This window comes from Neltuma alba, unplaced genomic scaffold (assembly GCF_004799145.2).
Source record: "Neltuma alba isolate B1F8T4 unplaced genomic scaffold, ASM479914v2 tig00007638_pilon, whole genome shotgun sequence".
Lineage (NCBI taxonomy): Eukaryota > Viridiplantae > Streptophyta > Magnoliopsida > Fabales > Fabaceae > Neltuma > Neltuma alba.
In genome coordinates, this window is record NW_021634837.1 from 22,320 (window position 1) to 35,669 (window position 13,350).

The window sequence follows — 13,350 nt, forward strand, 5'->3', positions numbered from 1 at the left end:
GCATATGCTATATCAGGACGAGTATTAACAAGATACCAAAAAGAGCCAATGGCTTGTCTATATCTGGTTGGATCAGTCAGAAATTCCCCTTCATCTGATAGAGCATGTTTTCTAGTAACCATAAGAGTAGATATAGGAGCACAGTCATACATTCCAAATTTTTTCAACAAATCAAGAGTATATTTGGCCGGACTCAGAAACGTTCCATGTTTGTCATGATAAATTTCTAGCCCTAGATTTTGATTAAAATAGAATTATTCCCAGTGACTAATATATCATCAACATAAATCAACACAAAGATAATCAATTTTTGAGTTTGAAGCAAGAAGCGTGAGGTATCGCTCTTGGCATTTTGAAAACCCCACTGTAATAGCATCTGCCTCAACTGATCAAACCAAGCTCGTGGAGCTTGTGTTAACCCATAAATTGCCTTAACTAGTTTACAGACATAATTAGGGTACTAGGATCATAAAAACCTTCAGCTTGCTGCATATAAACATCTTCTTTTAGGAAACCGTTGAGAAAGGCATTATCCACATGAAGTTGCCTTACTTCCCAATTGAATGATACTGCAAGAGCCAGAATCATTGGGTACACTCTAACAAGCCCAGTTGCTAGCAAAGACTGTTCTTTCTGACTTGGGCTAGATGAAGAGAGTGGAGCAAATAAAGAAGTCAGAGAAGATAACCCTGATGAACCAGCAGATTCAACAAACTTGGATCTGATTAGAGACGCCATTTCACCTGGAATCGCAACATGTGACTGCTCAGAGGATAAGAAGTCTGACACATTCTGATGTGGGGAAGACAAGAGTTGAGTGTGATCGATTATTCTCCCCCATGGGTGGTGCACAAATTATTAAAGGCATCCAACTAGGAGAACCACTAGGATTTGATCGCTTGTTTAAGAACCCTAAAACAAAAGGGAAAAGATACGGATAAAAAACAACATACCTCAAAATAAAAAATTTCTCAGTTGAGCTCAAACATTTATAACCCTTCTGTTGTGAAGCAAGACCAAGATAGACACACTTTTGGCTGTGAAACTCAAATTTGTGAGCATTGTATGACTTTAAATTGGGATAACAAGCATACCCAAAAGGCTTCAGCTGACTATAAATAGGCTCTGTCCTAAACAACTGAAACAGCTCATTAAGAATAGGGGAACAAAGTCGATTAATCAGAAAAGTAGCCATCTAAAACGCGTCAACCCAGTACATTAGAGGCATATGAGCTTGAGCCTAAAGTGTTAATCTAGTTTCTACAACATGTCGATGTTTCCTCTCAGCTCTCCCATTTTGTTCGGATGTATAGGGACATGTGAACCTCATATTAATACCAGCTTCTTGAGCTATAAGAACGAACGGTTTAAATTGTGTACCATCGTCACATTGTATTGCCTTTATTTTCTCATTAAATTGATTTTCAACCAATGCTTTAAAATGTTTAAAAGCGGCAACTGCTTTACTTTTATTCTTCAACAGATAACCAAGTGTATCTATTGAAATCATCCACAAAAAGAATATAAAAGCGATGACCTTCTATTGCTTGAATAGGGGAGGGACCCCAGAGATCAAAGTGAATTAGTTTTAGTAGAGCCGAAGCTTGAGACAGAGATCTATGAAATGGTAAAAATTTTGATTTCCCTGATTGACAGGCCTCACATATAAAATTTTCATTGAAAGGAAAACATAGATTACATTTATTCATTATATATTTCAAAATCTTGATACTCAGATGAGCCCAAGCATCATGCCACTTGATAAACTCTAAATTTGATCTTATTGACTTGAGCTCAGTGCTAAGTATTTCAGGCCCCAATCGATCTTTACTACTTATTGGATACAGGCCTCCATTGGGTGTCCTTGTTATCAACAGCTTGCCTATCACCGTCTCCTTCACATTGCAACCACAATTAGTAAAATTCACATCCACAGGATTATCGTTGTTAATCGATTAACACTCATTAAATTCTTGGTAGTAGAAGGTACAAGCAAGACATCCTTAAGAAGTAATTTAGACTGACTGCAAGGAAAAGTAGTAGAGCCAATGCCCATAATGGACCCTCGAACACCAGTACAAGAAATGATATGAGACTTACCAACTGAAGTAACATGATCTAGATTCTCGAGATGAAGCGTCACATGATAATTAGCACCGCCATCCATATACTAGGATAGATCTGTGACTATCTGGGGATTTGCATAAAATAGCTGTGGATTATAGCCAGAAAAATGATCAAAACGAGAAGTAAATTCATTGTAAGGCTTATAATAGCATGTAGCCAAAGTATGGCTTGGGCATTGAGACCAATGACAGTTTGGATGACCACCATTACGATGTCCTCGACTGTGAATTCCTTGAGAATTGCAAGAACCACACCATCATCTCCCCCCATTTCCAGAATCAAACTATCTACCAGAGTCCGAGTGAAGAGCATCAATGTTCATAGCATTAACAAAGGGCTGAAGGCTCAGATGTGAGAACTGGGTGAGTTGCTCGAGCCTTTGATCAAACGCAAGTAAGGACGACTGGGCTGAAATCCAAGTCAAATTGGGTTGATCAACAAGTTTCACGACTATAGCATTATAATTGGTGTCCAACCCATTTAGTGTGTGAAGGATTAATTTGTTAGTTTCGATTGGGGCTCCTGTAAGAGCAAGTTCATCCGAAAGGCTCTTTATCTTTGATAGGTAAGCATCCATTGTCAACGAGTTCTTGCGAGTGTTGTGCAACTCGATTTTGATAGCCATAACTTATGCTTTTATAGAGGCACATGTTAATTCTTTAGCACTATGCCACAAGTCTTTAGCTGTTTGCAATGCAAAAGTTGAGTTGAGATCTATTGGGTCATCGTATTCCACAACTAGCATGTGATCAACAGAGTACCAATCTTCAAATTTGGGATTAGATTTCATGGAACCTACAGTATCAGGAACTAGACATAGAGGCACACTAGTCGTTCCATCAACATGAGAAGCAAGTCTATTACCTTTGATTAGAGGAAGAATGATCGATTCCCAGACCAGGTAGTTTGTACGGTCCAACTTGACCGCTGCCATCTGGCTAGAGGAGCTAAAGAGCGCATACGTCTTGACAATAGATAAGACAGGGGAAGCTGAGTCGGATTTGGCATATTCTGCCATCATCACTCTGATACCAAGCAAGAAATTAGGAAGGAAAAAAGTGATTGAGGAATAAGCTCTGAAGCACTGAATAGTAGTGCTCAGGGTCTCATATATTTATATAACAGAATACATGGTTCTAGAGAATATACAACTGTGAATTGTAGTAACAGAATCTATACAAAAATGACACGTATACAGAATTCCATTACAAGGAATCATCACACAATACAATACAGACAAAATATACAAACTGGGTAATATGGACTGGGCCTAGACTATTCTGTAACAATATATACATATAAGACAAAGAACCATCCCTTAGCTCATCATCAAAACTCAAATCAAATTAAAATTAAGCATCCACTTGTTCAGCTTCTTCTTCACTCTATATATATCTTATCAAGTCCATAAAATCCAGGGGCGCGTGCGCACACACACATATATGGCTTCTTCCTGGAAGTTGGTCCTCACCATCATCGTAACTTTGCTTCTGGCTCTCACGTTTTCAAGTGTAGCAACTCCTAGTAGTCATCCTACTCATTACGTGTTCAAGCCCTTATCGACCAAAGTTCCATCAGCCAACTCATCATGTTCCTCCTCCTTCGCCTACTCTCCTATCCTTCTCTCCCCCACTTTCTTCGTCTTCAAGCCCTTGAACACTATATTTTCTCCCATATATATATATATATATATATATATAATGAGTAAGCACTCACCAGCGCATATATATATATATATAGATATATTCAACATAGTATGGCCATCCATTAACAATAGATGAAATTGTCAATGGATGGCATTAATATGTTGAATGTATATGTCAGGATTATTTCGGAGGCTTTCTCTATATGAGGCTGTCTGTGCATTTTTCATTTTTACTTTTCTTTCATATGACAATTAGTGAGCAGAGTTATATCCTTTGGTCGATTATTTCTTACTTCTATGTCAGGGAAGATTTATATTATGAGAGAAGCTATCATTGTTTTCCTCCCCTTTTCTTTTTGTGGCAATTAATAAACACTGTGTATGTAATATTATTGGAGTGTGAGCTTCTTTCAATTCAGATGGGACTTTGCATTTCTTATATTGAAAGCTAGATGCTACTATTTCCTCCTAATTAATGTTATTTACACAAGAAATTCTTAATATGTTTTTATTGGAACTAAGAACAATATCTCTCTGTATTATTGAAAAAAAAAAAAAAGAAATACAAAGCGACGGACCCGGCCAGGAGAAAAAAGCAATAATTGGGAAAAAAACAAAAAGACACAATTAACCTTAATTGAAAACTACATAAAAAGACCACAAGAAAGCTGTAAATAATAAAAGGTTCTAAAATCAATTCTTGACTTCATTAGCTCTAAGAAACCTGTACAAAAAAAAAAAAATTAAGCAGCACATGTGAAAAACTATTTTTTTTAAAAAAAAATTATACTTTAAAAGTTGAGAATTTATAAGCACTTAAAATTCACACATTATTGAAACTTGGCTAATAAAATGGAATATTTCTCTATTAATATCAATTCGCTAGCCTCAAATAGATATTAAAAGGACTAAATTATGAGGATAAAAATATATATGACAAAGCCATTTATCAACTATCCCAATTAAATGGAGCATTCAAAATATTCTGACTACCCTTTTACAGCAAATCCACAATGAAAAATTAAACGAAAATTAATATACACTCGTTACCAAAAATTTAAGGAAAACAATAATTACGGAAACTTTTAAAAAGAATAAGGTCGATCTTCGAAAAAAGAGATAGATTCAGAGTCAGTAGGATGCCACCTATATATATAGAGACACACAATCTTGATAAATAACCTATATATAGTTTAATTTCCAAAATAAGCCGAATCTATCATGTGAGCTTGTACAGTCTGCTGTCAATCTGGTGGGTTCGATTTTCAACATAGTGATATATAGGGAGAGACACACACACAACCTTACTAAATAATTAACCCACACGCAAAAACATATGAGAAAATGAGGCATAGGTCCCAAAGATTAAACTTTGTTTATCTAAGGCCTCACAAAATGTCAAAATTACTAGTAGGTCTTAAGGAACCTTAGAATATTATATTCTAATTTTAAAATGATATCACTACCTCTCAAATTCCCAATTCATGTTTTCTCTGCCATTATGATTGACAACCTCAACAGTGATTATTAACAACCCAATGAGAAGCTATTGATAACCTAAGTAGTATCCACTAACAATTTACTTTATAGGATCACATAACATCCACATAAGAGTAAATTATAACCAAATAGTATAATACAACAATTTTAACACCAAAATGGAAAGCTTTTCGAAAGCATTAAGTACTTTAACTAAACTCAATAGGATTATAGCAAAATTTTAATGTGGAGATCTATTGACAACATTAACAATGAGTATTAACAATCTTAGAAGAGTTGTTAACAACCTAAGCAGTGTCTGTTGACAACTAAATTTATAGGATAATATACCTCTACATAAGATCAAATTATAACTAAATAGCATAACATGACAACTTTAACACTAAAATCTAACATTATTTAGTTTCAGTGTTAAAGTTGTCATGTTATGCTATTTAGTTATAATTTGATCTTATGTAGAGGTTATATTATTTTATAAAGTCAATTGTCAACAGACATTGTCTAGGTTGTCAACAGCTCTCCATGGGTTGTTAATACTCACTGTTGAGGTTGTCAATAGATCTCCATATTAAAATTCTAATATAATCCTATTGGGTTTAGTTAAAATACTTAATGCCTTTGAAAAGTTTCTTATTTTGGTGTTAAAATTATTGTATTATACTATTTGGTTATAATTTACTCTTATATGGAGGTTATGTGATCCTATAAAGTAAGTTGTCAGCGGATACTGCTTAGGTTGTCAATAGCTTATTGGGTTGTTAATAGTCACTGTTGAGGTTGTCACTCGTAATGGCAGAGAAAACGTGAATTGGGAATCTGAGGAGTAGTGATATCATTTTATAATTAGAATATAATATTCTAAGATCTTTTGGGACCTGCTAATAATTTTGATATTTTGTGGGACTTTAAATGAATAAAGTCTACTCCTTGGGACCTGTGGGTCATTTTCCCAAAACATATCCTACGACTCTAAAAGTACCACATTACGACACAACAATAGGCCATCCTATATATGTATGTATACATGTATTTGAGAGTTTCAAGTCAAAGACCAAAACCTACCTAGTAGTCTGTAACACAAGGTGAATTTTCAATCACATTAACAAATGGGTGAGACCTAACAAAAGATCTCTGCATAAAATGTTTTTTTCCCAAATTTTAAATACTAGGAGTTTTTTCTCCAAAAAAATATGGACGAAACTTTATCTGGTCATTGATGAAGGGAACTGAGAGACTCCTTCAAACGAGACTTATTTTATATTTAAAAAAAATTGGAAACGAAACGTTACTTGTTAAAGATTCAAGAACCCTTGTACAATTCATAACAACTATGCCCAAAAGTTCTTTATGCTCTGTTTTGGATGAGGAGAAGAAATGAATGAAAAGAAAAAGAAAATTGAATGAAAGAAATGGAGAGAGAGGAAAAAAGTCAGAAGACCATTTGTTATCCTTATATTTGAATAATTAGGAGAACATCTTAAAAAAAGAAAACTAAACACATGTTTACATCATCGTTAACCAGAAATAAAGTTAAAGTTTCCAGAACAGGTTGAATCGATCATGACATCAATTTATTTAAATCCACCGACTTGGTGGGTTAACTTTAACATAATCATGTGTAAGCATATACAACCTACTCTATTATTCCAAACGTACCACATTTCTATATGAATAACCTATCCGACGTTTGAGAGTTTCTAGTTAATTAACGACCAACCGACCTAAATGTAAGTATACAACACTACAGGCATTTTCAATTCAACAAATTGATCAGACCTAACAAAAGACCTCTAAATATATACTACCATTAGTCTTTAATATAATAGCTAATTTAATATTCAATTTAATTCTAAATATAAGACTCCAATCCATTTTGTCTCTCACATTTATCCATTTTTTTAAGATAGCCCTTATAGTAATTGTAGATGTTAAATACTTAGTTTTATCTAATACACGTGATTAGCAAGGATATTTTAGAAAATAGAACGCCTATTTATTATAAATAACTAACTTAACTAATTTTTTTAATCTACTCAAATATGTTAACTAGCCTTATATTAAAAATTGGAGGTAGTATTATGTAGGACTTTCCACATGTCAATAGCATAAACTAATCTGTCAGCCCCTCAGCTACTTATTTATGAAGCGAAACTTTACGTCGGGCTTAAGACTTCTAATGTGCCTCTCTCTAATACTCTCTAATTAATTCTCTTTGAAATACCCCAACTTCCAAAGTATTTTTCATTTTTCTTTTGATTATTAAATTTTAGATAAACTTAGTAACATATTAATATCTTACATACACTGATAAAATGGTGCAATTTTTAAACTTTATATGAGTTTTCTAAAATAAATAACAAATGCATAAATTCGAGGATTCTTCTATGAAAAATCATGAAAAATTCGAAATTATATGAGGCATTTAGGAATTAGGAGGTTGAGGCATTATAGAGAGCATTAAAAGGAGGCACATCAGAGAGGCTCCAAACCCGCCCTATATTTTTCGTACCAATCCAAGATGGTAGATCTCCATAAATCCTTAAAAGCTTCTCCGTAATTAACTACACATCGTCTGCCTAATTATTCTATCTATATAAGACCCCAAACTATCATCACTTGAATCATATCGTCAATACTGAAACCGAAGCATCTTATTCTTTTATTTCCTCTTCACTTTTCCAACTTCATATATATAATCCAGCCATATGGCTTCTTCTTCTGAGAAATCGCAAGTCATAACTTTCCTCGTGGCTCTCACATTTTCAAGCATGATGAATTCAGGTATAGCAGCTCGTCATCTTCTCCAAGTGCCTTCTATACCAAACTTGCCTGGACTTCCAAGTAATTTGCCTTCATCATCAACACCAGACTTACCTAAACTTCCTTTTACTTTGCCTTCAACGCCAAACTTACCTGGACTTCCAAGTAATTTGCCTTCACCAACACCAAACTTGCCTAAACTTCCATGTATTTTGCCTTCAACACCAAACTTGCCTGGACTCGCGTGTACTTTTCCTTTAATACCAAATTTGCCTCAGCCCAATAATAATGTTCCTCCTTCAAATGCTAATCCATCCATTCCATCTTCCTCTCCCTCACCTTTATTTCCCAGCCCTTGAACAATATATGTTTCGTCCTCTTGTTCATACTAAGCGATAATGAATAAGCACTCAGCAGCATATTAAATTAAACATATATCCTTGACTTTATTTCTATAGTTATATGGCCCTCGTTCGCTTTCTTTTCTTCTACTTCCGGAGGATTATTTGTACGAGGCTATCATTTTATTTTTCTTTGCATTTTCTTGTATGACAATTAGTAAACGGAGTTTTTAAAGAGAACAATATGTGTGTCTGTGTCTGTGTGTACTTGAGTTATATATGATTGAGCACTCAGCAGCATCTATAATACATACTTTATTTGGTATAGTTATGGCCTTCGATTACTTTTTTTCTATGTCAGGATCGGAGATTTGTGTTGTGGCTTGTGAGGCTACCGGTTTTTCTTTTGCTTTTGATAATTAATAATAAATAGTTATGACATTATTGGAGAATGAGTTTCTTAATTGCTACTGATATTGGATTTTATATTTATCTATATCAAATCAGAGGTTAAGGGAATTAATGCTGCGTTAACTTTGTTTTATAATGTTTTTGCTTCTATATGTGGACTTAATTAACATTCTGGTCCGCCGAGAACCACATCTGCCTGTTTCTTATGGTCAACGTAAATCAACTATACATTACATCCACATGCAATTAAAATCGTGAATGATTTCAAATTGGTGAAATAAAATATAAATACTATTAAATAAATGATTTCAAATAATAATAAAATTTTTATGATCATTTAAAGAGATTTTGAATTGAAAAAAGTTATTGCAATTTATTTTGGTTATCTAAATTTCAAAGGATCTGGAGTCTGACATATATTGAACTAGCGACTTAATAGATATACATTTAATTAATGATCCATAACGTATGACTAACTAAATGATTTGTATATTAATATTTTTTCGATCAGTTTGTTTATTTTACCACAAGAAAAATATCTCAACTTAATATCTCTCATGACAATTGGAAAATTAGATTAGATTTAAGTTTAATTTAATATCTAAACACTAAGTTTAAATATTACTTCTTTTGTACTTAATATAGGATTTAATTGTTCGGTTAATTTTGATCCTAAATATAAAACCTATTTATCATATTTATCAATTTTTCTAAATTAGCCCTATGAATACTCCTCAACTATAATCAAGTAAGTAAGAGATGGAGGATATTAAGAAAGATGATTATGGTGTTTTAGGAAAAAAAAACATATCATATTTCTTATAATTAACTAACTTAACTAATTTCTTTAATCTAATCAAATCAATTAAATAGGTTTTATATTAAAGAGCAGAGGGGTACCAAATATTTGATTTGAGCTATATAAATGGAGGATAGGATTCATATTTCCTTTTACTCAATTAATACATATGCTACATCAATACGATATCTTAACGTACTTATGACATAGAACAGATTTTTTTCCCCCAGTCTTTCCTTTTTTGTAAAGATATTCGCATTAATTACATAAAATACAATTATTCTCCCGCTGCGCCTCCATCACTCTGTTCATAGCTGTAAACCTCGTAAACTCGAAGAGCTAAAACCCTAGCTGTCTTCTCCGATTTCTCCGTGGAGTGATGAGTGACCTCTAAGCATTCCTCTATGGGGAGAAAGAATCTTAAGAAGAAAGGTGGAAGAAAAGGTAGAAATTTCCCAACCGATCATGATCCTCTGTTTTGCAGCGAATCAAGAAAGCATTGGAAAGTTGATGACGATGCCAGTGAGATAGAAAGCGACGAAGAGGGCGATGACTTCTTTATAGGCAGTGATGGCGCCGACGGGAAAGAGGAAGATCAAATGGGAGGAGGAGGAGGAGGAGGAGGAGAAGAAACTGAGGGTGAAGCAAGGAAGAGAATTGCAGAAGATTATCTGAAAATGTTTCGTGATATTGCTCGGAGAGAGAAGAAGAAGAAAAGGAAGTCGAAAGAGACTCACTCATAGCCCAGAAGTTGATCCAGGAACATCAAGAAGAGAGCGGTCGGGTTCGGAGAGCATTTGCATCCAGGTAACGCTGCAGAAATATTCTTTCTTGTTCAGGATTGAAGTCGTTAATTATATATCGATTTCTGCAACTTTTTTAAGGAAATAAATTTCCGGTAAGTCCAATAAAAGAAATTAATTACTGATAAGTTTGCTCAGTTTGACTAAATACTAATAAGATTTCTGAAAACTTGCGGAAAGACATAATATAAATCTTAAATTTTTAATTTTACCTCATAACCATCGCAAGAGGACTTGTAATAATTCTAACCCAGAATTTATTAGGAATCCTCTTGCGATACGCGACATTGACTAGTCAAATTTGAAAATTTATTAGAAGTTCAACCATTAATAATAGCATGTCAAGTTTAGGGAGTTATCAGTAATTAAATAATTAATTTGACTTATCTGTAACTCTTCCCTTTTTTATCGACTTTATTTTGTGTTTGCAATTGCATTAACCTAGGGACTTGGAATGTAAAAGCTGATTAGGAGTTCATTTTGATTAGGTAGAACAGGTTAATCTGTTTTATACTAATTTATCTGACTTATAAACTAATATTTAATCCAATGTTATATGTAAGTATTTTAGAGAAATTATGTTACATTCGTTAGAAGTAAGCAATTTATTTAACTTTTTTAATCTACTCAAACTAATTAAATAGCCCTTATATTATCATAATAGTGTGTTACTTATAATATATGATAAATTTAATATAGGGTGAAAAAAGAAGGAACAAGTGGAGAATTTCACCTGTTAGTGAAACACCTCTGTTACTGCTGTGGCCTTATCAGAGGATGACATGAAGGGATTTTCAGGTTCAAAGGATGGGATTATCGTGCAGTGGGATGTAAATAGTGGGAAAAGTGAAAAGTACAAATGGCCTAGTGATGAAGCATTGAGGTCTCATGGGATGAAACAACCACAAGGTCGGGCTGGAAGGGATAGTAAACAAGTATTAGCATTGGCCGTGAGCTCCGATGGCCGGTATGTGGCCACCGGAGGCCTCGACCGCCATGTTCATCTGTGGGATACTCGCACAAGAGAGCATGTTCAGGTATTACTTTGATCTTTCTAGATTATAATGTGATCATTGTCTCCGTGCATTTCTAGGTTTAAGCATAAACGATAAGCAAGCTAGCCAGCTGGTAAATCGTTTACAGTTGGAGATTCAGTAGCTCTTTCTTCTATGGAAGAATTTATTTATTGTTTATATGGTCTTAACACCAAGGAAAATTTCTAATTTGTAATTTGTGTTATGAATCCCATAATTGGAAAATCTATAGCTTCAAGGAACTCTTCTTCTTAGTAGAATAGTCTTTTGAATGGGCCTTTTCTTTTAGACTTGTACTGATAATATTATTTGTGCATTCATTGAGAGGTCGATATCATGGAGAGGATTAACCTCAACTCTCAAATATCGAGGAATCATTGTTACGAGTCCCACGTTAAACAGCTTCATAAGAAAAATAATGTTTATAAGTTTAAGAAGCTCTCCTTCCTATATTAATTAGTTTTTTGGAATGAGCTTTCTCCTAGAACTTATAACAATTTGCTGCATGTTTGGCAATGTAAGCTTTCAAGTAAACATATCCTATTCTAACCTTTAAAATGATTCCTATTTTTCAACCAAAAGCCTTAGACGATAGATCATGAATTTTATATGGACATTTTTAACAAAATTCCTATATTAACTAATTAGCTCCTTGCTTCCCTAGGACATCCACTATTATTTTAGAGACCCTTTAGTCTGATGAGGCATTCTAGCCTTTCCCTTTAACTGTACCATGCATGTATATCGTTAATTTCTGTGCTTATAGCTCTCAATTTTGTGTCAAATTTTACAGGCTTTTTCAGGCCATAAAGGGGCCGTTTCATGTCTAACTTTTAGGCAAGGAACTTCAGAACTTTTTTCCGGTTCACTTGATCGAACAGTTAAGATATGGAATGTGAAGACAGAACTTTTATGGATGGGTTGCTTGGCCACCAAAGTGAAGTACTAACCATTGATTGCTTACGAAAAGAAAGGACACTAACAGCTGGACGTGATCGTACCATGCGGTTGTTTAAGGTAATTAACCTCGTATATTATATAACGCACACATTGTTTTCCCACTTCAAACACTATGTATTCAAATTTCTCATTTTGTTCTTTGATTCGAAGCCTCTATCTTGAAGAGGAAATGGACAAGACAGAAATGGGCATAAAAGAAGCTTTTTCCCCCCCTCGTTTTTAAGGGTTTTGTGTCCTTAATTTTCAGATGTAAGGTGGTCTGTAACATTGTTTAATGAATCTTTTCTTAGGTTCATGAAGAGTCACAATTAATTTTTAGACCTTCGGCATCGTCCGTAGAATGCTGTTGCTTTGTGAATAATGATGAGTTCTTGTCTGGATCGGATGATGGAAGCATTGAGCTTTGGAGCGTAATGCGAAAGAAGCCTCTCTACATTGTGAAAAATGCTCACGCTGAACTCACAAAAGAGTTGGAATCTAAGCCAAACGAAAACATAACAATCCCAAATGGTACCATCTTTCTTCTCTTCTCTTCTTACTGTTTAAACTAATATATGTCTCGTATTTCGCACAAAGTTTGAATGAGTCACACTATTCACAGCTTAATTACAAATACAAATAGCACACAGATGTTCCTTGTGCATCATTTTCATGCTTTAGCTTTTTGAAATTTTTAGAAATTTGCAGAGTCTTGATTTAATTAGTAAATGAAAGTTATAGCATTGTCTTCCATCTGCAGAAAGTGATCAGCATGTGAGTCCAACAAAAAGTAGTCTTTCACAATATAGCGAACTAAAATACAAATTCTTACTAGGAGAAGAAGTGTCCACGTTCAATGATCAACGGTATCTCGAACAAGCCTCTAACAGGAGTAGGATGACGCCTATGCTTAATAAAAAGAAACGAAGTGGTCAGCACCAAGCTGAGATCCTCATCGTTGTTCATCATCTTCTTCATGGGTTGGTGCAGT

General features: G+C 34.3%; 1 protein-coding gene and 1 pseudogene across 1 annotated transcript; both read left to right on the forward strand.

Moving 5' to 3' along the window:
• The first annotated feature begins 7,977 nt into the window (after positions 1-7,977).
• LOC114753058 (vegetative cell wall protein gp1-like) lies at positions 7,978-8,391 on the forward strand. The gene has a single exon (XM_028941726.1). It carries the CDS (start codon positions 7,978-7,980, stop codon positions 8,389-8,391), a length of 414 nt encoding a protein of 137 aa, XP_028797559.1.
• Positions 8,392-9,987: 1,596 nt separating this feature from the next.
• On the forward strand, positions 9,988-12,890 carry LOC114753059 (U3 snoRNP-associated protein-like EMB2271; annotated as a pseudogene).
• The last annotated feature ends 460 nt before the right edge of the window (positions 12,891-13,350 follow it).

Bases quoted from the DNA above. Each gene is read 5' to 3' on its own strand.
- LOC114753058 (XM_028941726.1), top strand. From the start codon at position 7,978: ATGGCTTCTTCTTCTGAGAAATCGCAAGTCATAACTTTCCTCGTGGCT.